Source organism: Stegodyphus dumicola, chromosome X1 (assembly GCF_044657685.1).
Source record: "Stegodyphus dumicola isolate Sdum_Otavi_A_Nest chromosome X1, ASM4465768v1".
Taxonomy (NCBI): Eukaryota; Metazoa; Arthropoda; class Arachnida; order Araneae; family Eresidae; genus Stegodyphus; species Stegodyphus dumicola.
This window is the reverse complement of record NC_140780.1, coordinates 131,707,122-131,731,949: the sequence shown is the minus strand read 5'-3', so window position 1 is coordinate 131,731,949 and position 24,828 is coordinate 131,707,122. Positions and strand designations below refer to the sequence as shown.

Below are 24,828 nucleotides of genomic sequence, written 5' to 3'. Positions count from 1 at the left end.
AAAGAAATGCGCAAGAGGGATGGAAACTATAAGTAGTATATGATCACAGAGCAATGGAGTCATTTATTTAGGACAGTTACGCAAGTGAAAGATATCTGTTTACTGAAATGTCACTTTAAACTCTAATATAAATGGCTACCCTGCATATTATAGTCACATATAGACTATGTGTTAATATTTGATGCATAACATGCCAAGTATGGGAAAATTAACTGGCCAGTTCATTAGCATCACGGGATAGGTGTAATTCTAACATATCCTATATCAAAATATTCTTGGTCAGGAACAGGCCATCCGATTGGGGTTGCTACAGGAGGGTGTTGTCACTAGAGAGTGGCTTGAAAGAGTAGCACCGTGTACAGCCGAGCCATGTTTGTTGAAAAATAGCCTAGAAGATTGTTATCAGGATGGCAATAAAGCTAGCTGCATACCATCGATTGCATACTATACTGCCATCAAGGTGGTACGGAAACAGCTAAGAGGGAGACCTTATCGTAGAAAACAACTTCTCACATTGGCACTTCTAGTGTGGAAGACCGCGTGTTTATCTTTAATAAAGAGATTCCATACGTGTACTGACGAGCCCGTCTCTAGATATCAAACGTAGTTCGTGTCTGAAGACCTGCCGCTGAGAGGGGCAAACAACGCTGCAAACAGTAGCGATGCTCTCTCCAATCGGTATCACATCTATAAGCCACCCTCGACACCGATTCGAAAGAAACATTTTCGGAACTTTTTGTTTTCCAGCTATCTGATTGGTTGATTTATACGAAAACCAGTTCTTTAGGGAAACCTTCGGAGAGCAGAGTTTCAAGCGAAATATTTTCGCCTTACTTGCAAAATGTCTCACATACATAGTCGGGACATCGGTTCCAGCGAGACTTTTTCTGCAAGGAACCCTTCAGTGGGGCAGAAGCACGTTTCTCGCGAAAATTCATTCTAGCATTGAGCGTCACTAGATGTAATAATCGCATTACTGTTAGACAGTTGAGTAACCCTTTCGGAATGCAGTTCCTCTTTTGAAATAGTCTGAAAGCGATTTAGATCATCGCGATATCTGCATACTTGAAAGTAGCGTCATAAAGCTGTGGATGGTGTAAAGTGAACTTAACTGGAGAGAAAGTACTCATCATGACAATCTATCATTTGTCTGTCCATCCAAGTGTTCCCTAGACTGTTCCTCTACCTATTCACCGATTTCAGCATCTTTGGATTACCTTATCGCTCCGACATATGTGCCAAGCGATAGGTTATCTTGACTAACCGCAATCTTTAGCCATTTGTAGCGTCACTTTATTGCTAATATGCATTCTAGTTCAATCAGGCGTTATCAAAATATTTTTATACATGTCAAAAGCTGTTTTGAATTTAATTCAGCTTTTATTTACAAATATTCTCTTATGGACTTTTGAACTTTCAGAATTTTCATGAAGTTATTTATCATTTTCTGTAATTTTTCTCGGCAGTAAATCATAAACTTGCTTCGTCTAATTTTACTTTCCGCCATATTTTTTTTATGAAAGATAGATCTTAGTTAGCTATTAACATATATGAATTATATAGTATTTTCACGCGCATTAATGGGATGCGAAATTAGATTTTTGAGTCTCAGACAAAATAACGGGAAAAAAAGAACAGGGAGAATTGCCAGTTCCATTTTCTAGAACTTAATGAGTTAAAATAGTTTTAACTTTTCAATTTTATTTCAAATAACAAAAATAATTGATGCGGCAAGTAAGACTTAAGTTAACACGGTATTACGTTTTATGCGTATATAATGCTAGCAAATTAATAGTTTGATTTCTTTAAGATTTGTAAATAAAAGATTGATGATTAATTTTTTTAACTAGCTTAAGGTACTTTCCATCGATTACTAATTTAAAAAAAATCTAGATCCTTATTTTATACATTAAATCCCGTTGGTTATAAAAAACCTGGATCTTTTTTGCATAAGATATATTTGAAGATAAAATATCGAATATGGATTAACAGTGAACGTAGAGAAGAACAAAATAGTATCCTGCCATAGTATATATATTTAGCCTTCTAACGGTTTTAAAGTCATTTCAACTTTATAATTTCAAATAACAGATTTTATTTTCAGTTTCAGTCCGACGACCGTTTTAATTTAATCTAAATCAATTCTGACTGAGCGTGAACTCAAGTTATTCATAAACACGAAATATGTGATTAACATATGTTTAATCAAATTTATATACTTATATTGTATAATTATATATTGTATATTTTTATAATTATATTGTGTGACTTCCCAGAGGACTGCTCTCATCTATAAATGTTTTGCATTTTAAAACTATTTTTTAAGAGCATCAAATCAAGTTACTATTTTTCAGTGATTCATTGGCATTTTGTTAAAACTGATTTATATAAGAAAAATATGTTATAAACAATGTTCAAGAAATATTTCAAGAGACATTCGATAAATTGTAAACGGAAGTATTGTCAGAATTGCTAAATTTTAGCCAAACGCGATAGCAGAAAAGAACAGATATATTGAAAATAAATTCTATACTCTTTAAAAGCATTCTTGAAAATTGGAAGTTTATTTAAGTGGATCTCCTACTTGCAGTAATAAATTTAGAAAACCGATATCTGTAATATTTGAGAACACCTATGTTTATGAAGAAAATCTAGAGGCTTCTAAACGTTGCGTTTTAGTTAAGTGTGGATTTTGTAGTTTGCATGGCATTCAGGCTATTGTTTAAAATATCCATACTTGATTTAAATTCGTAAACGCAGGTAGGGTTAAGATAACCATCACACTGAGTTTCGTTACTTTTCTATTCTTTTTTTTCCCCTTTAAATGCCTGAATTTATGTTTGCGTATTTATTTAAGATATAACAGAATAGGACCCTAAATAGGCTTTATTCTTAAAAATTTGAAAACTCTGTACTGGTATATACGAAATATGAGTTCTATTTTAAGAAATCCTCATTCTAAAATATATTATTCAAATCTGCAATAATTCACTTAGCTACTTTATGCTATAATTCACTTAGCTACACTGTATAGCTACTTTATTCACTAACTTTACAGTACCCCATTTCGAAGTTTAATTTTAGGATACAAATATAGATGAAATTACTGGTATATAAGAAATTCAAGTGATTATCCGATTTTACAAAGAGATATTTTCCACATTTGATTTGGTACCCGACACAAAATCTTATAAATATATGTTGCATTTTTAGTAGCAATATAATATTATGCCATTAGCATGCTTGCCAGTGGCTTAAAATGTGGAATTCCAGTCCTTCATGGACCTTTTTATGCTTTTCAGAGTTCGCCTGTTGTGGACGGGAGCATTTTCTTTCAGTGCTGTTAAAATTATTATTGAGAGCATCTATTCATGTTTTACAAATTTATGTTATAAATTTCAAGTTTCTGATTAAAAAGAGGCTGAATAGAAGGTTTAAAAAAAGAGGGCTGTTTTTTCATATTGAGAGTCGGTCAGTGATTGAGAGGTAAAATCATTGAACACTGGTAGTCGTCACGCGTTCAAATCTCGGTGTACGGACTGGCTGTATCGGAGTTTTCGTGATTTCCCCGCATTATTGCGAATATGAACCAGTTTCCCTAAAAGTCCTCCGGACAGGTATGCTCATTTGGAGGGATGCCTCTGGGAAGGCATCCCTCCAACTTAGGTGGACAGCACTTGATTTCTTAGTCATAAGATCCTAATCCTTCTTTATACCTAATTTATTCTAATCCTTCTTCAAAGTTGGTATTCTAAATTACTTTTTCATTTTACCATTTTTGTGTTTTAACATCATTTTGACTTCCATTTCTCTGCTTTAATTTATTACTTGTAGAAAAATCCTTTAATTTGAACTAAAAATGAGTTTCTTTCCATGGAAGTTTTCAATTTTGGATTTCACTTTCACATGCACTACGGTTCATATCTAAGTATTGTTTATTGTACTTGCCCCGGACTGCTGTTGAATGAAATCAAAAATCGCATTTAAAATATTTTTTGAAACACAAAATTTGATTATAAATGAACGATTAATCTTACGAAAGATCTTATTTCCTTATATCTCAATATTTTCTGTGATGCGATAGAGGATATAATTGTTCCTAACTTAACAAAGCGATTATTTCTACTTATTTATTTCCCATTTAAATCTGCAATATCATTTCTTTTTTCGCAGTTTCAGTCATAAATTTAATCTTCTTAACTGTAATAAATAATTTAGGTAGCACTATACTCTTATTTAATTCAGATACAATCTTGCAATCAATGATAAATATCTGTTCGTGATATCATACGTTGTTAGGCCTTTACTTGAATTTTATTTATCCACTGGCGGGCAGCATTGCTCACTCCTAAGGCCAGAACTGGTGGCCATTTTATTGTGGAAGCACACAAAAGGCGTCCATCATTACATGGTATGAAGGGACGGACAGTTACAACCATGTCTTCTCCGATATTCGAATCCGGGCCCTTCGGTAACGCAAAAGTCTTTTATTTGAATCATGGACGTGTAGTCTGTGACTGAAGTATCTTAGCAGAATGTAAGTAGTACTTAATAATCTTTTGATGCGAAACTAGAGGTGGATGGAATGGAGTTAGAGATTTTCAGATTCCACACCCTGCGGTGCTCTCGATCAAAACTGTGCTGGTGTTCAGGGATATAATCGTGGTGTACTTTGCTGAAATGAAATAACCCAATTCTAATAAATATAAATTTATTAAAAGACATTATTAGTATCGCGTTTAAACAAAAATTATACTTGAATAACTTTTAAATTATTCAAATAAAGTTTGTAAAATATATTAAAGATGAGCAATTTTTGTTAATCTTAGCGTTACAATTAGCTATCTAACTTGAACATGTATGTATATTTCCCCGTAATAGAAGTAGTTTTGTTAAAAGGTTTCGATGAACATTTATATATCCAAAGTTTTAGTTAGGAATAATTTTCATATGCATTGCAAACACTAAAATATTTTGAAATTTTAAACGGGAAACGTTTCGGGCCAAAAAATAAAAAAGATATTTTAATTTCTACATTTTCCTTTTCGTTTATCGAAATTAGATAACCTCACAAACATTCTAAAATATAAAAAATCATAGTGAATTCTCAAGCAATTTTTAAGTGACTTATATTAATAACAAATCAGGAAATTTTAATCTAATTTACTGAAGTGAACGTTTAGAGAAGCTGTCAGTAAATAATTTCAGGCACTAGTTAGCTAACTATTTCGATCAAACATGTACTAAAATGCCATAAAGTACATAAGTTAATATAGCCCGCAAAAACATTACTTTTATTAAAATCATTGATGAGTTTCACTTTTTTTTAGAATTTGAATTCAGTGCGGTATGAATTAATGCAAGTATTTGCTTGCATTTAATAAAATGCATCTGCAATTTAATTTAAAAGGCGCATGCACGAATTTCAAATTTTGGGACTTTTATTTTTATTTTTATTTGAAGACGTTAAGGCTTATAGTTGAAATTATGTATATTTGTTTACAAACACGCATATATATATATATATATATATATATATAACTTCAAAATCTTTCTTCTTTCGGACAATAGAACAGAATCACATCAAGACTTATATCGATAACTCGCTTAACACTTAAAAGTGTTTCCATTTTCGAAGGAACTAAAATTTTGAAAATGCAACTTGTGTATACATATCTTTAAAAACTTAATAAATTAGTAAAATTTCAGAAATATACGTATTTTTGCTGTCATGGGATTAGACTTCTTAGATGTAAAAATGTGAGTAACTGAATTTGCATACTAAAAAAAAAAAAAAAAAAAAAAAAAAAGCATAAGTTGTAGCGTCATTAGGTTATTTTGAAGCAAGAGACACGAAATATATATATATATATATATATGCGGGTTAAAAATTACTGCAGATGTATAATTCAGTTTGGTATGAATATACACGCTTATGTACATAGGATACTCCATTTAGACACATAATAAAAAAATTGCAATGAAGAAAGTATTATATTTAATAATAAAAGGTATACCCCAGCTTAAAAAGCAATTGGGAAATTTATAAATTTAGCGCATATGGACTGCTGTGTTCATTATTCGTGTTTTGTAACGATATTCTGCACAATAGCTTCATTACAAGAGATGAGATTACTGCACTGGAGGAGACTGAAAGAGGATTCAGCAGTTTACTGTACAGCGGCCGAGATCACCAGATATAACTGCAACTGAAGTTTTCCAAAAGTAATTTGTTATACCAGGTACATGCAATATAAGGCGAGTAAACCTGAGAAACTGCGAGACAGAATTATGTTGCTATCAAAAGTTAGACAACAAACACTTTGAAACTCATGGATTGAAATGAAATACCAGCTGGACATTTGCGGTATAACTAGTGCAGCCTATCTTGAAGTGTATTAGATACATCAGGAAACCTTCTGAGGAGACATGAAGAATATAGATATTATAAAACTACGTTCAGAATGTATAACGATTCCTTTTATTAAAAGTTTACCTTTCATACATAGCATTTAATTCTAAAACAAAGTTTATATTCTTATATACTTTACTTATATTAGATTAAATTTTATTAGTTTTAAATCAGAGTCTCAATAGACAATTATCAGTCATTTTAAGTTTTCGAGTATAATAAATAAACCATAATCATCTGCCTAATATTCCGAGTTCAGGAATAGAGCCAGAGGATACAGTCATTTGATGCATACGTTCTCATTCAAATAGCTGCAAGTAATGAACATGATATCGATCTGACAGCCGGATGAAAATTGCCAAGGTGCTCATGGTTTATTGAAAAATATGGTAGAAGTTGTTATTTTTGACAGAAAAAATATATGTTAATATTAAGACACAATAGCACGCCGAATAAATATTAATTCAGAAGTCAAACAACAAAAATCAGCGTTATTTACAAAGTTTTCACAGTAACGCTGATTTTTGAAAAACTTTGTAATAACGCTGATTTGTAATAATCGCTGTGATAATCACAGCGATTTGTAATAATCACAGCGATTTTTAATAATCGCTGTGAAAACTTTGTAAATAACGCTGATTTTTGTTGTTTGACTTCTGAATTAATATGTTAATATATTTATAAAATAAAACTATTATATACAGTGCACATAATGTATCCATTTGAGTGATGAGTATCTTTAAACTCATGGAGAACAATTTCAGTCAATAGCTAAAACTGTAAACAGATAAAGGTCACGGATGTTTCAGAAGTATTTAAATTGTTAAAACTCAAGTATTTTTGTATGTGTTATTTTCATGCTAGCACATGCATTTCCTGGTCATTAACAGTTCCATTGATAATACAGAACACTTTTTAATGTATCTTGAAATGCTTCTTAACTTATCGAGATTGCATGAAATGAAATATTATAGCATTACAGCAGGACATTCATAAAATTATAGATTAAAAATACCATAGCTTACGTAATTTGCCCCTTGGGTATGCTGTTGCTGTAATATTCTTTCATGCAGATGTAAAAATATGCTTGTTACAATCTTTAGTGAGCAACAGACAATCTCAGAGTATTTGAAAAGCTATGAATCGAGCAAGTTGCAACTAGTCGTATAAGAGTCTAATGCAGTCTTCAGCCTTTCGTTACCAGGTTTACCAGTAAAAACGTTCGTTGCATTAACCTTTTGTTTCTTTTTCAAAGCATGTTGCAATTTGGTATTCAGCTATAATATGAAATATCCTCAAAAGACCATTAAAATTATTTAAAGAAAAGTGTATCAGAATTCCTCTTTCATAAAATATTTTTGCAACTTCTTTGAATTTTTTCTCCAGTTATAAAAATAAGAACCCAATTCTTCTTATCAAGAAGAGCTATCTTGAAGCTTCGGCAGGAATTCTTTCTTCATTACTCTCCTCATTCACCGTATCTTCTTCATGCTTGAAATGATTTCCCACTGTCGCTGTGCCTTGATTACTCATATCTTGATTTGAAGTTACAGCATTTGAAGTCACAGCATTTACACAATTAACTGTTAGATAGAAAGAATAAATTAAAATTAAAATAAATATCATAAATGCAAACTTAATCTTATAAATGTAAGAAAAAAAATTTAAAAAAGTATTTCACTTCTTTATTTATTACTTAAAACTTTATTTAAATTTATATTGCTCTTTCAATACATTCCTTTTATATTTTCTTAGTTATCTAATCTACTATTTTACCAAATCAAATCATGCGCATAATTATAAAACATGTAACTGAAACTGACATTGATTTTATTACGTTATAAAATACTGATATTTACAATATTAAAAAGTTCCTTTAATAAAATAATTAATAAATAATAATAATTAATAATTAATAATTGTTACTTAATTAGAAATAAAATTTATTTATTCCATGTGATCGAAATTCTAGTTCTTCACATGTTTCTGTGTTTTATGATTAGGTGCATAATCAGAAAACCTAATGCAAAATATCAGGCTTTCAAATGTACCTTACTCTACACAAATGTTTTCGAAATTTGCATTATGCATTACAAAATATACAGGTGCAGTTATGACTTTGCTATTAAACACTGATCTAGTTAAATTCGCAGTCAGAAGACTTTTGTCCTAAAAATATCATCCAGATTCTTTCGAAAAATTAACATGGTAATGCATTATTTAGAATCAAGGCCTTAGGGAATCTGAAGCAAAACTAATAAGGCTAATAAGTTTTTAAAATTTATTTTGAAAATATCTGTTTGGCAAAAGATGATGAGTACAAGCTGACGCTCGCTGAATAATACTGGTAGGATGTGATATCTGTTTATATAAGACTTGAGTTAACAAAGAAATCAATACCTTTACATCTGTAAAATTTGACATTTTGAAGTGCGATGTTTGATGTACCAGATATCCGTAACCAATGATCATATTTTAAATTGCTTTATTTTTCAAAATGAGATAACATTTCAAGAAGGGATTATATTGTTCTGCTTGAAAATCCATGAAGTTACGAGTTTTACAGCAAGAAATAAAAGTGACACTTTACTTCAGTAGAGGAAATAAAGAGAAATTTCGAATAATGGAACTCAAGAATTTCAGTAAATAAAAAATTAATTTAAATTTAAATTTTCAATTGAAATGAAATTTATATTTTGGTATTTGCACGGAACATTTGCAGCCATTGTCCATCATTTACAGCTGCATACTGCATTCGTTAAAACAATGTTTATCATTGATAGCTACATACTGCAGTGGTAAAATAATATGTTTTACCTAAAAGCTTAATATATCTGTTGAAATATCAAAAGCACGGCAAGTAATATGTGACTTCATGACCACTAGATTACTAATACTTTTGAGCAAAAAACTCTTTTTATATGCCCCAAATCTAAAAGTAAAATGAATTGAGATCTTTTAACCTAGTCATGTTGTTGAAAGATAGCAACTGATTGCCTTTTTATTTATAAAATGTGTCTCAAACTGTCTTACCGAGAGTGTTATGCGTAGAAGGGCGCCATCGCACTTAAATCCTCTGAGCTGATACGCACTCAAAGAAGCACTCAAGCTAAAGAGTATTCAAGATGTTGCGGTTTTAGAATTATAAACTTTTAACCAAAAGTGCAGCACGCCTCTGATTTCTAAAATAACAAGACTGGAACGTTCAGGCCTCTGCAAAATGCAGGGCCTGTTCATGAAGCTAAATCATACTAAATAGTGAGTTTCGAGGAAAAGCTTGTATCTTATGCGGATTCTTACGACACGTACTACCTTCCTTCACAATATGCATACTAGAATACAACGTCTTTCTGAACCGATTCGTAATTATTCATAAATGAGATATAATTAAGGTGTAATAAATTCATAAAGTAAGGTACAATTGTTAGTTTCAAATTTATCTCCAAGATGGCATACATGATGGTAATGATTTACTGATCATGCAATTTAATGATCAGTTTATTGCGTTACGTGGAAAATTTTGTAAAGTTTTCAGAATTTTTGAAAAATTAATTCGACGTTATTTGTACAAGAAGAATTCGTAATTTTGAAGTTATGTAGAGAAGAAGTTCCTAAAGAGCAGTATGATTGTATTAATGTCCCTATGGAAGTGAAAATCGGCATCGTTGGTTCGCAAAGCTGTTTATTGTCCGTTTCAACTCTAAGAAAAAACTACAGAGCAAATGCTTTCCTTGCATCTGCGCTAAGAAGAGCCAATTTTTGGTCATGTGTTTTATGGATAGCAGAGGAAAATTCACTTAAGAACCTCATGAATAGTGCTCGTAATTTTTCGAATGACTTAACTATGCACAGGGCAGTGCGGTTACTGTTTCATTGGCCATCATATCATTTCCCAGCGTTAATCCTTTGCTTTTCGTCCTAGTCGTCAATCGGCTTCTTATTTGTGTTTATTTTTATGTCCCAATGCTTTCACAGTAAATATATATTTATAGGTAACGTTCCATATTTACACATAGCTGTGGCGCAAAGATAACAGATGTTAAGTATAATGCCACGTACTTTCTATAATATTTCTCCTGTGAAATTATTTGGAGAGTAAACGCTCATAAATGTTATATATCATAGGGAGCATTTAATATAAGATGCTGCCGTTCCCTGTTGTTAGCAACAATTGTAGTTAGGACATTAGTAGACATGTTCTGTCATTAAAATATTAAGAACTATTTTCAATAACGCATTTTCTGTTAAAGGATAACTTTATTATAAATACTTAATGCACTGAATGCTTTTAATGCATTACTGCTGCTTCGGTAAAACAATTAACTTTCCTAAGAAGGACCCGATTTTTAATGTTAGTATCATTCGCCAATAATGAAGTTTTATTTCATTAGCGGTGACAAGCCCTATTCTAGAGATAAGATAATACACAAGCAGGCATCATTTAAAATTTTGAAATTTGAATATTGGAAGATGTACTGAAGAAAATGTAAAAATTTTTGCGGAAGTCGATGCGACGAATATATGAAAAAACTTTCATGAAATAAAGACATGTTAGCATAATTTCTGAAATTACGTAGTTTTTGCTGCAGTAAAATATTACTGTTATTCCTGACAACAAAATTTGGAAATATGTGTTATCCCGAGCTAAATCCTCCTGGTTTAGAAGCAGTCATTCCAAATTTTGCAATATTTCGATAAATTATTTCGTTTTTAGAAATCTTAAACTAAACTTTAATTACGTGTAGGTGCGTGGTCGTTTCATAATGCAATATATACTGCTTGCTGTAAAATATATTTAATACTAAAATAAAGATATAATGAAAGGAAATACGGTACAATGTTCCTCATCGAAAGCACAATGATTTTCAGTAAACGGAGACCTTCCCTTTATTTATTTTAGTAAATACCATTAAATGACCATATATGACATATAAAGAGCCTTTCCAAAGAAAGAAAGATGATTGAAGAGATATTACAATGACGTAAGTAAGTATAATAAAACTGTATACTTTCTTGACTATACCGAAAAAAAGTGGTGACTAACTTTCCTAAGAAGTACACATGTGCGCAAATATCTCATAAAAGTTTTCAAATAAACATAATTTTGAACAGGATAAACATATACTTATTATGGATATACTTATTAACATATACTTATTATATTATTATGGAGAGAGCATCAGAAGTATATGGCTCGGGATTCAAAAAATTAAATGCGGATTTTGGCTGATAATTTCATTTTTGAATACAGACAGAGAGTTACAATGTAGTTAATTTGCAGCTTACAAGTCAAGCGCCGATGATATGAAGCTGAAATTAGAAGCACGTGTGAGAACACTTTAATTACAGGAGAACACTTAAATGAAATTGCAAACTAGAAACAATTTCATTAATTAAATTTAAGCTATCAATAAAGAATTCTTTGAGCGTTGACGCAGGATTAATGCAGAATTCGCAGCAATATCGAACTACAGTTAATATAATAGGGAATTATGATGTTTGAAATCAAATGATTTTATTTATTTTTGAAACTGAGAACGGCTGCACTTTTCTATTGGCTGAATCTTGTAGAGAAAATCAGATGGATAATCTCAAACATCATGTCTCTATGTACTGTTCATACTGATCACTTAAGCAAAAAACGTAGAAAATCATGCTTTCAAAGTTAAGTACCAATAATTAAAATGACAATAAAAGTGTAAAGGCTTATTTAAGCTGAATAAATATCACACAGGACGTTAGATATAATAATACGTACTAGCGTGTAGTTAGAAAAAAAAGATTCATAAATAATTAAATAATGCATATTATATAATAGGCAAATGCTGGAATGCAAGATCAAAGACAAAAATAAGCTGCGTGGCAACACAGGCCAGAAATCATTAATTCACGCTCAACACAAGCCCGAAACACATCAATTATGACCTCGAATCACGAAAGCAGTGATTCGAGCTCATAATGAATGTATGCGGGACTGAAGGTACTCGGGCAGCATAAAGACTGGCAATTAATCGAAATCCTTAGAAAGAGTTCCTTAAGCAGTATTCAAAACATGATTCTTCAAATGAACAACCTCGTTGCGCCATTCCATGTGAAGAAGTGTTTCAGAAAGTAAGTAAGGCTAGATAACCGAGAGAGTCATGAGACCTTGTATTATCAGCCAAAAAAAATAGCATTAAGATAGATGAAATCAAGAAATGGGCGAATGCGTTAGTCAGAGACGTCATCTCGATAGCATACTGCTGTCACTATAACGTAAGGAGGACATGTGGAGGACAATGCGACATCAGAGAGAAATACTAGCCTCAAACAATCAGATGTTAGCCATTATATATTCGCGTTTCGTGCGTGCTAATGAGCTGATATCAAGTACCAAGCCTTCATAAAATCAGCATTCTTCGGAAGTCAGGACCGGATCAAATTGTGACTTATCTGTAAAAAGTTCCTTTTTTATTGTCATAGGTTTCAACTAAGATGATCACAAGCCCAGTGTAACTAAGCCCTTCTGCGTGAATGTGTTAACGGTATGACGATAAGTGGACGACTTGCACAAAACTGACTTTCATGAAGCGTTCTGGAAACAATTTTCCACATAATATAAGATTCTCAGCCAGTTGTGGACATACAACATTTTTTTCTTGGAGACTGAAAATGAGATAAGAAAAAAGCACTCATCTTTTTTTCTCTCACTGTAGGCATACAAGGTTTTCAGCAGGTTGATCGCGCTAGTCATTCAGAGAGTGATAACATTCCATTTTAGAGGCATTGAACGTTCACTCTCATAGTGATTCCACAGGGTCCTTGTGATGAAACTGTTGACATATAGGATCCAAGGTTTTCCATCTGTAGTTGTACCCCTTAATACTTCTTGCCATTTACATAGCAGTTTGCGCAAATAATATTACATTCTCATTTTCTATGATTCGAGTAAATCGAGATGCTTTCCTCATAATGCAAAGGACTTAGAGAAATGAACCCGTTTTCAGACCTTAAAAATTTTTTTACCGGAAACAATTTTACATGCAAACTTTCTCTGCGCGCTGTAATTCGCGTGCTCTCTAGCATAACACGTGATGCAAATTTCGTGACTGTGAGTCATTTTTATATGATATAGGCCCATTTATTATTTTTCTTATCTTTGTAACTTTACTTGCACGAGTGTATCTCAGAAAGAAATTTCAAAGTGCGAATTTCCATGAAAGTTCAGGATAGAAAATCGTACTTGTAACAATTATTAGTATGGATGGCTGCAACTGATTTCCACCACTAAAATCTAAAATCATCTGTATGCTAAGCATCATTCTTATAGGCAGGCCATTTAAGAGAAGTTTCCTTTACACCAGCCGATTTTTGACCTTTTGCAAAATTCTTTAAAAAAGATTTTCATGTGCTAGCAATGGGAGATTTCCTATCAGCACATACGTGTTCTAGAAGGATAGTATATGGAGACTGTACCGTAAGATGACTAATGCTATAAGTGGAATTATTTTCTCATACCTTATTTAGGAACATAAAATTCACAGGATCTCCATTTAATGCATGATAATACTGCGTACTTAACAAATAACATATACAATGATGTTCAGAATTAAAGAATAATGCAAAAGTAATCCTAACATTGCAAAGAGTGATGAATTCCACCATTTTCTTTATGTAATTTTTTATGGTTATCATGCACTTCTGAAAGAAAAAAACTGTTGCTCCACCGCTATCTACGCACAGAATATGCAAATAAGGGAACGTGAGCAAATCTTAAGGGGAGACTTGTCCGACTGTACGCAAATATCTTGGTTAAACACAAAATTATAAGCATGAAGGTAGTTATATGCTATTAATCATCTCTAAAAGACATTTAGATGAGGACAGTTGTAGCGAGGGGTCTAAAGACTCGAGGCAAATAATGCGTAGGTGCACACCTCTAAAGAGCTGATTATTCCGAAGGTAACTATGCGATCTCAAGAATCCAAAACCGCTTGTAAAGCAGGATAATCTTGTTCGTCAAAGTCATCCGAAGGTAATTGAAGCATCTGAACAACAATATTTTTCTTACTTGTATACAGAAAGCAGTAAGGAACTGCTGCCTTGGGACTTCTCAGCGGTGACTGGATTCGAACCACAGCTAAATAGCCTTGTGGTAGAATCTCATCTTCGGATTTCTGTGTGATTGCCGAAACTCTGTACTAGACATGGAGTTAGTGCATCCATTTCTTATGACATCTCCCCAAACGCGTAATCCGCAATCATAAAAACAGTGTCTTCTATGGATATGCGGTGGAAAGTGCTTCAGAAATCATTATTCAAGCTGAACATGGGTTAATCCTGAATGACTAGTACTCGGGAGGCAGACATCTTGTTTCCATGGTGTCATAAGGAAATTCTGGTTTTTGGTCCAATTCTACCTGTAATTGGGTTCAACAGCATAGGCCGCCGAAACGCTATAGTCAGAAATGTTTTAGCTAAATTCGATTAATCATTTTTGAGCCGTTGAATAGAATGAAAAAGTAGCACGTGACGTCATAGATCATGTGATTTAGTGACGTCATAGGTTCGTAAGCTCACATGTTCTTTGGCGTCATCAGACAGCCGATCTCCGAGGGTTCCGTAGGTTAGCGACAAGAAATTAAAATTTTGGTCGTTATATTGCGCGTATCAGTTTTGACGGAAATCTTAAAGCCAGATTGCTAATCCTCCATTGTTTCAATTTTCAATTTTTTTAACTAATTCTAATTTAGATTGTCGTTTTTCGGTTAATTTATTCTTCTTCGTTGTTAAGTGCTTTCTCATTTTGGATAGTTATCACTGTTATGCTAATTCTTTTGAGTTAGCTGTTTATCTTTTTACGCATTGTTTCTTGTCTTACTATAATTTTTTTTATATTTTTCAGTTAATATTCAGTTTTGATAGTTGAACTTATTTCATTTCATCAGACTGTGATTGCTAATGAAAAACTACCTACATTAACTGTTAAATTTGTTACCTTAAATGTTATTATTTAGAAATCCGGTGTTGCATTGATTTTTAAGTCATTTGTTTAATTCGTAGCAATAATGTAATCAGGAGAATGATGTTCAGATACCTCGCGCGAGTGCCACAAACCGACATGTGATTGCTTTGGAACATATTTACACTTTCTAAAGCGATCCCGTGTCGGTTTATAACCCGCAGGCCATATCTTTGAAAATCATTCTCCTGATTTAGAAACAAAAATTACAGAGCAATAAAATTGCCAATATTTATGTAATAAAAGTGCATAACTTTTATTTCATAAATACTTTTACACTCTTTTACGATAATTTTCCTTTTTTACTATTATTTTCAGAGGGTTGTTCCATCTATCAATCATGCAATATTATCTGTGATCCATTAGTTCAAAGAAAAATTTTTAAATCGCCTTTTACAGAAAAGGGAAGCAGCTCGAATACAAATTTTACAACCATCTTGGTATTCATTTTTGATATTATACATATCACTGTTTTTGAGATATGTATTACACTTTTTTAAGTTGTTCGGGCCATGTAAGTTGCAATTACTAACATGGAAAAGAGAAAATTAAAAAAAATCGCACTATCTGTCAAAACTGGTATAGTGGTTAGTGATGCGGACTGCTGTAATGGGTCCGTTGAATTCAAATCTCGAAGAATGCATGGATGTTTATATGCATATAGTGTCTGTGCGGTAAGAATCACGCAAAAGATATGGCGAACCGAAAATCCTCTCGAAAGGTGGTGACAGGAGAAGAGGACAAGAGACCCTCGGCCTGCCCCTCGGCATATTTTCTTTCAAAACTGGGGCGAAAGTTTAACAGTTAGCAAGACCTGACGACGAGTTAGCAAGGCATATCTGAGTTAACAGATACTTTTGGCATAGCAAACGCAGCTCCAAAACCAGTTTTTCCTTCAAAACCAGTTCATAGCCAGTTCAAAACCAGTTCATAGCGGAGCGAGCTGAAAAATGTTCACATATAGCGGAGCTAATGTACACATGGAACTGATTCCGTTAGCACAGATAAACCCCAGTGTGAATAACCCTTAACGTACCTTCGGGAATGCACAAATTCAGGCCTTGCTTCACCATGTGCCTACTCGGTAGCATATGATTATGGCAAATAATTACATTCAATGGAATTTTAATCAGTCTTTGTACAGTTACCATGACTTTTACAATTATCCTTTAAATTTGAAAATTTGTGCACAAAATAAAATTATGAAACTTTTGGACGGGTCAGAAAATCAGATAGTAGATCAGATTGAGTAGATTAATTCATTTTGACTTAATCACATGAATAAGCGGGATCTTAGAAAAGAATTTTTTCTACAAATATGTTTTTAAGGCATTGTCAGAAGTTGTGATGAATGTAATGTCGTGATGACGTTCATCATTTGCTTGAATGATACAATACGATATCCAGTACACGGTTTCTTTTCTTTTTAAACAAAACTTCTGTTTTAATGAAATGCGATCGAAATTTACTTGTATGAATGTGAAAATAATCCAGTAAGAGTTACACAAATAAAATTTACCATCAGTTATATTATTTGTAACATTATTGCTACTATTCAGTTCAACTTCAGGAACTACAGCTGCTTTTTTTCTCAGTCTAATCTCTCGCTTGCGTAGGTATCCGTAGTACACAACTGCATAAACTATTAGCATAGCACCAGCCGATATTCCCATCACCCTGAATGCTAAACGGGCTCCGAACTGACTCATCATCGTACCTCCAGCAAAACTTCCCGATCCTCGACCTATGATGATAAAATAAAAAGATGGAAATTAAACTTTACAATATGATAAAAAGCTTTTCTCGAAAATTCTAGCAAAAGTTTGTTCGAAAATCAAAAGTTTTAAATTATGTTATTTTCAAAATAACCGAGATTTGATAATAAAGTTTTTCTTACGCTTCCCCGATATGAATGAATTATTCTTAGCTTATGATTAGTTCTTGTAATTAAGTCTGGCTACATTTCTATGAATCAAAAATGTAGTTGAAATAACAGTAGAGAAAGAAATTAGAATTAAATAATGACTTAAACAGTACATTATTAGATTCAACATTTTTAACAGGATAAAGTTAAGCTTTAAACTAAACTTAGTGGCGTAACACTCCTAACGGGCCAATGCCTGCAGTGCTCCGAAATCTGCTTTCTTGACCGTGAGCCCCGTGGTGCGAAAGCATATGTCCTGAACAAGTGATCAGCTTTTCGCGGGAAAAGCTGACCACTTTCATCCCTCGATATCGAGAGATGAAAGGCTGAGTCGACCAGCCTGGGGATCGAACCTGTGGTGCTACTGCACGATGCGCTAGCCACTGAGCCACCGAGCCTAGAGTTAAGCTTTATGTATGGTAAAAACCGAGACTTTTAAGAAAATGTATAGCAGTGGTTCTCAATCTCCCCTCCCCCCATGCACACTTTCACTATTGCTAGACGATAATTCCTCCCACCTTTCCAAAAACCCAAAAAATACATATAAATTTATTTAAATTCAGATTATTTTAAATGTGTTTACAAACCAAACAAGGTAAAAGAGTAAAACATGTTAACAAACACCCAAATTTGAATAAAAGAAGTTTTTATATTCATAAACTAAATTAAATACTTAACATGTAAATAAAAGGCTGACCGCGTCCCCCTCGGTTAAGAACCACTGATGTACACATTAGTCACTTGTTTCCCGAAAGATGTGCGACAGATTTACTTTTTTACCTAAGCTTGAACAGAAAGTTAAGGTTTTAATATATAATACAAAAAGTCATATTTCAAAGCTCCCGTTACTCGTTATGATTCTATTTGCTAAGATTCAGTTAGAAGTAGCTACAGTACTAACTCAAAATTTAATTTATAACGTACGTGAAGACTGTAATAATGATTATTTAAACTAGTATCTTCTAAATTAAACAGGAGGTATGTAAGTACTTTACTGAAACGAAAAGTAGTAACAAGATCGCTGATTCTAGAATTTATCTTAATAACATTCTCAAGACAGATAAATATTTATTACTTTTATCTGATATGGAGTATTTCCAAAATTACAATTTATTATATAAAATTCATTGAACGGTTTTAAGCAGAGAAAAACATTAAGAAATAGTAATAATGGGAAACTAAACAGAAAACTAATAAATTTTAGTTTTCTAGTTCAATTTCAGTCATAATATAGCATTCTAATTATTTCAATGAAATTTCTTAGTCTGTTTAACTATGTACTTTGTGTTCTAAAATGATAAGTTAGTTCAGTATTAAAAATTTTGTAAATGAGCACAAGATCAATAAATGAGAAAATTGCTACAGTATAACAACAGTTTATTTAAAATACTGGTTGTATAAAAAACTGCATACTTAACTTCTTAAAATATTTTTGTGCTGGAAATTTCGTAGGAGAAAAATAATGAACATTCTGAACAATTACATTTCTTTCATGTTCGCATTTAGGCAAATAAATAAATAAAAATGATGTTACTCTTCACTTACCAACACCATAATGAAATCCTCCAACACAGCCTTGAATAGTAGCTAGAAGACCTTGAGGAGCAAGTTCTGCACCATATGTAGCAGCGGCAACCCACATCAGATGGTAAGTAAAAGCTTCCATTGCCTCAAAAGGAATGCACCACCAAGGGTTATGGATATAGGAATAGCCAAAGAAACGAACGAAGTAGAAGAATAAAGCTAAAAGAAGCAGATTAACCTGTCCAGCCTTTCTAACGAACCAGTCGGATTCGTACAAAAATGGTAATCCTACAATGGCACCTGTCGTTAAAGTCAATCCAAGTAGAAAATTCGGACTTCCTAGATCCATAAGGTACCAGAATAAAAATGATTCTACGAATCCCCACATACCTCCAAGCCAAAAAACTACAATCATGAGGGCAATTACTGGTGGCACTTTTAAAAGCTTTCTAAAATTTTTTAACACATTTTCTGCTGGTGGTGGTACATCAACGCTCATCATCCAGACTGCAATAGCAGTACATACGGCAAGAACATTATAAAAATGAAATGCTGGAGAATAGTCCATGTATCCTCGGTGCTCACTTAATAAATCGACGAGAAATCCAGTAACTGGTGAGAACACTGCTTGAGCAAGAATAGCCCAAAATCTTTGTCTACCATATTGTCCTCCATGGGCTCCAATCATGGCTAAAGCAGTAGCATCTAGCAAAGTTAGGCATATGGAGGCGAATATATTAAATAAAATGCGGAGGAAGAAGTATAACCAAAACGTCAGTACTCTATTTCCTATAGTTCTTACACAGCGATTAATATGTGGAAAAGTTCCATTATCATCATCAGGCAGTTGCTTGAAAGAACATTTTATAGTACAATTTCCCGCGGCTTTATTCACAACCACAGGACACGCACTACGAATAATATTTTGTTCCGAGAACATATCATCTGGATGTATTGGTGTCACTCCAGACACAGGATATAAACAAGTTGATCTCTCAGGATAGGGTTGGCGAAATTTCATTCTTAATGTATAATTGCTCTCACGTAGAGGATATTTTAAGTCATTAGCCATAAAACAATAGCCTTGAGTCTTGTTATTACATAAGGTATCCACTTGCATATATTCTGAATTGATAATTCCAGGACAATATACACTACAGCCCAACAGTTGCATAGGATTCGTTTGATTTGTATGAAAAACATCACATGGCCCTCCCCAACATTTCTCTACCACAACATGAGGTAAAATAACAGGTCCACAATGGAGATCAATGTCTGGATGTTCTACTCTTGGATCAGGAGCTGGAGGAACAAATAGTATAGCTGTTGCAAACGCCACTGATGATAATACCGATAACATAAGAACATCTTTATAACGTCCAAGCTTGTCTGCTATCATACCAGCAAGAGGAGTACATACTAACTGAGTAACTGGTAGGAAGGTATAAATTATTGCTGTTTCCTCTACAGTAATTCCTAATTCTTTCATGTGGATTGTCATATAAGGAATGAGAGATGAGGAAGCTGAAAATAAGCAACAATTTCAAATTTGCAACATTAAGAGGAAATCAATATTAAATATTATATAGCATCAAATAACATAACGTAAATGAGTGAGAAATTATGTTCTCTTTTATGAAATAATACAGTACAGATGAAATGATTAGGTTATCTATTATGAATTATCGAAAAATAGGTATGTCTATTTAAAAAAATGCACTAGTTTTTCGATTGATCTTTAATGAATTTTACTACTACAATGAAGGTTGTTAATCGACCGTTCGTTTGGTATTTTCTGGAGTATGCGATAACTAACAGAATTCATAATCTTTTCATTTTTTTTTTTTAGTTTAAATTTCACTTGCTAGCAAGTCATACTTTTGCTATATTCTAAGATTTTCCTTTATGATTATGCTTTGCATATAAAATTTAAAACTAAGCTGGACCTTTAATTTTTGTTCAACGTGTAACTTAATGTTGCTTTTCAGGTTTATTTAATGACCTAGAATTCAACAAAAATCTAGGTATTCAACTGGATTTATATTACGTGAATAAAACTTAATGAAAAATTTGTAATGCAATTTATTTCGGATCTTTCGAACATTTCCCATATGCACTGGACACTTCACAGCAGAAAAAATTACAACACCAAGGGAAGATATTTCAAATGAAACAAAACTTGACTCACAAATGGAAAAATGAGTCTTGAAAAATTAATTTAAAAACACTACAGGTGCTTAAGATGCGTATTTACAGTGTAATTGTAAGAAGTATGGCCACCATTTTATTAACAATACACAGTCATTAAGGAGGCAAGACATAGATTTAGTTAGTGCTTGAATTACGTCCTAGATGTGATTTGAGCACCACTGCATATCACTTATCTTTAGACAACTGAATATTGACTAAAGGTGCTAGTTAATCCTCATCTCAAGAGTGTCGAGGAGCCTTCACACAAGGACTAATCTTGTTCTACGGATTCTAGACTAACAAGAAATGTGGGAACCGTGCTTGGTTAGGAAACACTTCGAGACTTTATAAAGAATGTTTGTTGATGTTAACGGCGTGTCGTCGTTTCTTATTTTGATGAAAACTAACATATGGTATGTACAGTACATATAGTAACGCAACGGGTTACAACACCTCATGAACATATCAGCGTAACATCACTTCATCCGATATATATATGAATTATCACATTCTCTCGTGAGTGCTGTCTAGGTGTAAGTGCTTAAAAAGTCATCAAACTGAAAAATCCGTGGTTAAAATTTCGATGAGGGTACAGCTGATTTTTCCTATCTCCTGTTCCGTGAAATCTAATAATGACTAAAATATGAATAGAAGGTGATGCTTATGGCACAATAAACAATGACTTCACGCTCGTGAGTTGTGGGACTTTAAACAGAAGAAGGATCAACCCGATTATTCATATAGCTTCTAAACTGTCACTTGGTGATGATATAATTATCACTGAGGCAAAATTCAAATGAACACAATGAACACCCGTGTCGTTTGTCTTTTCATGTAATTCTAGCTCGAAATCATTGAAAATAAATTTAAAAGTAATAATAATAGTCGCAACCTTTAACTGTCGTCTTATCCCTGCCAGTCAAAAAGAAATTATTTACGTGAATACTGGATTACAAGGACTTCTCTAAATATCCACAGAATGTAGCAAAATATGGATCCGCTTTTGCATGATGTCCCACGCGTCGAAAAATTCTTTATGATTTTCACCATAGTGCTTTAGTTCAGGTACGAGGAGTTAGTATCTCCTTCTAACTTTTGCTTCTGTATTGTCCAAGTTTACATCATGCTGAGTTTCTGTTACTATATGACTGGACTGAAAGATCAGCTGATTGTATATAAGTTTAAACTGCTGGTAGAGAAGTATAATTGAAGAAATCTTTCTGGATATCATCTCAATGTCATTTTTACACTTTCATCTTTATCTTGATACATGATACATATCAAGATAATGATGATATATGATAATTATTTTTATTTACGCAGCAAGTAAAGAAATCCATTTAATCTGCATCGAACTTCTGTTGTTAAGTGGTTTTACTCATTCAACGGTGGATCCCGCTGTGTTAGAAGTTATATAGAATCTTTCAGTTCACACAAATGTTATGTTTTTCTTACGGTAGAAGCCAACAGAATCCTTGGCATATCTAATGAGCTCAAGGATTTATTTCCAAAATTAGAAGTGTCATAGGAGGCTGTCAGCAATGTTAAACAAAATGAAATGCATAAAATAATAAAATGTAACGAAATAAATAAAAAAATTAAAAATAAAATTTAATGACAAATAGATACTATATTAAAATACAAACATTCGTCTTATTTGGGGCCCCGGCTAGAATTTCGGTTTTACTCAAAGATTAAGGAGTATTGGAGCCTTGTACTGGGATATTTCGGCTGAATTTAAGCCTTGGTTCCAACTTGTTATGTCAAAATATATTTCATTCTGTTCATCTAATACATAAGTATTTTCTGACTGAATTGGCGTTAATATGTAAAAATAAATTACCAGTTAATAAGGGAACTTGCTTAAAAGAAAATTCTCCTTTTAATCTTTACGTTATGCTGACAGAAATGCAGACAGAGAAGGTAACATCATGCTTTAAAGTAATTCGAATTAAATTTCAAATTAAAATCGCCACATTTTGCAAGCACAATTCCAGAGATTGCACCTCATTTTTAGATAATATAACAGATGGAGCAGATCTGTTGCTCACTCAGTTCTATAAGGGTATGTTAAAAGTCCTCAAAAGCACAAGAAGCTATCAAAAACGTATTTTCGTGTTCATTCTAGGACACTTTCGGTTAGTCTTAAAATATATCGAAAGTCTATTAATTAGCCATTTTCCCTAAACGGATTCCTTCTTAATTTCCAGATCACATTAAATGCAATCTACTGTTCATAAATATTGAAGGTATTAAATTTTTATTTGAAAATTTATAAATTTTGCTTTATCATGCATATATATAATAGTTTGGAAAATGTCGTTGATGACGCAGCTGTTGAAGCATACTGATCCGTTGTAGATGGATGTACGATGAATAAGTTGCAGATGCTGCCGAATTAATAATACTCTTATTTACTTACGTTTATGAAATTTTACTATAAGCCAACATAAATTACCGGAAACCTTAGTGTCTGCTTTCGGAGAATTACACTGGAGCAGTTACACTTCAAAAATATAATTTTGAAGAAAGCAAGCATCAAGTGATAGCAGGTCTTTTAACAGGAGAAGTAGGAGTGAATTCTTTTGTGTTCGAGACGAAATCTCACTTCAGAGATAGTGAATTTCGATTTTGATTCCATTTGATTGTCTAATTAATTATGCTCTAAAGCTATTATTGGCTGTTTCAATTTTATTTCGCAAAAGTGTTTATGTTACTAGTGTTAAGCAAAAGTCATATGATGGTGGCTATTGATTTTGAAAGAAGGCAGAGAGACGACAGGGGTTTATTATAAGCATTTACTGTTTTTAAAAAAATAATATTATATATATATATATATATAATATTATTGAAAAATAATATTATATATATATATATATATAATATTATTTTTCAATAGCCTTTTAACTTTAATTTGGATATTTCCCCTTTCTGTTTTTAAAACAGAAAGGGGAAATATCCAAATTAAAAACAGAAAGGGGAAAATTTTTAAAAACAGAAAGGGGAAATATCCAAATTAAAAACAGAAAGGGGAAAATTTTTAAAACAGAAAGGGGAAATATCCAAATTAAAGTTAAAAGGCTATTGAAAAATAATATTATATATATATATATATATTAGATTTATATATATATATAGATTTATATATATACATATATATAATTATTTACTATTTTAAATTAAACAAAACAAGCAAAGTACGCTAAATAAGAAGTTGAAAAAATTCAAGATATAGATAGATGCAGATAGTCATTTTCAACGCCTGAAGAATATTCAGTAATAATTATATAAATAAAAATATTATTTTTTCCAGGTGTTGAGGTCGCTGTAATGTTATATCAGATGTCTTCTGGGCTTGATTCCCGGAAGTTGATGAAAACATAAGATGACACGATCGGACAAATTTTAAACTATTACCTAGATTAAAACCATTGTATTGCAGCTGCACATGGCCGAGATATGGCTTGCCGAAATAAAATGGTGGAGCGCAAAGGGAGTAATCTAATTAGAATCGTTTTTAGAGATAGAATCATATCATTGAAAAGAAATTATCAAGACGTTTCAACGGTTCTGTGCAAATCAACTGAAATGAATTATGTATCAGTAATTAATTTAGATTATTCCTTTATTACGACAAAGCACTAGAGCGTCATCTGCCTTAACTGAAGAGGTTATATACTTTATTGTTACAAACTCTGTTTAGACATTGATTTACTTTCAATCCGTCTATAAACGTAAATTCCTAAAATACTCCGCAGAAGAGTTATATATGCAGAA

General features: G+C 32.6%; 1 protein-coding gene across 1 annotated transcript in view; it reads right to left on the bottom strand.

Annotated features, from left to right (window-relative positions):
- Positions 1-6,458: 6,458 nt before the first annotated feature.
- The window catches only part of LOC118189054 (major facilitator superfamily domain-containing protein 6-like), a 33,467-nt gene continuing 15,097 nt past the window's right edge, over positions 6,459-24,828 (bottom strand). The window contains exons 3-5 of the mRNA XM_035359589.2: positions 18,883-20,385; positions 16,933-17,157; positions 6,459-7,995 (exon numbers count right to left, since the gene is read on the bottom strand). Coding sequence (XP_035215480.2) covers positions 7,838-7,995; positions 16,933-17,157; positions 18,883-20,385 — 1,886 coding nt within the window. The 3' untranslated portion in view covers positions 6,459-7,837. The remainder of the gene's footprint in view (positions 7,996-16,932; positions 17,158-18,882; positions 20,386-24,828) is intronic.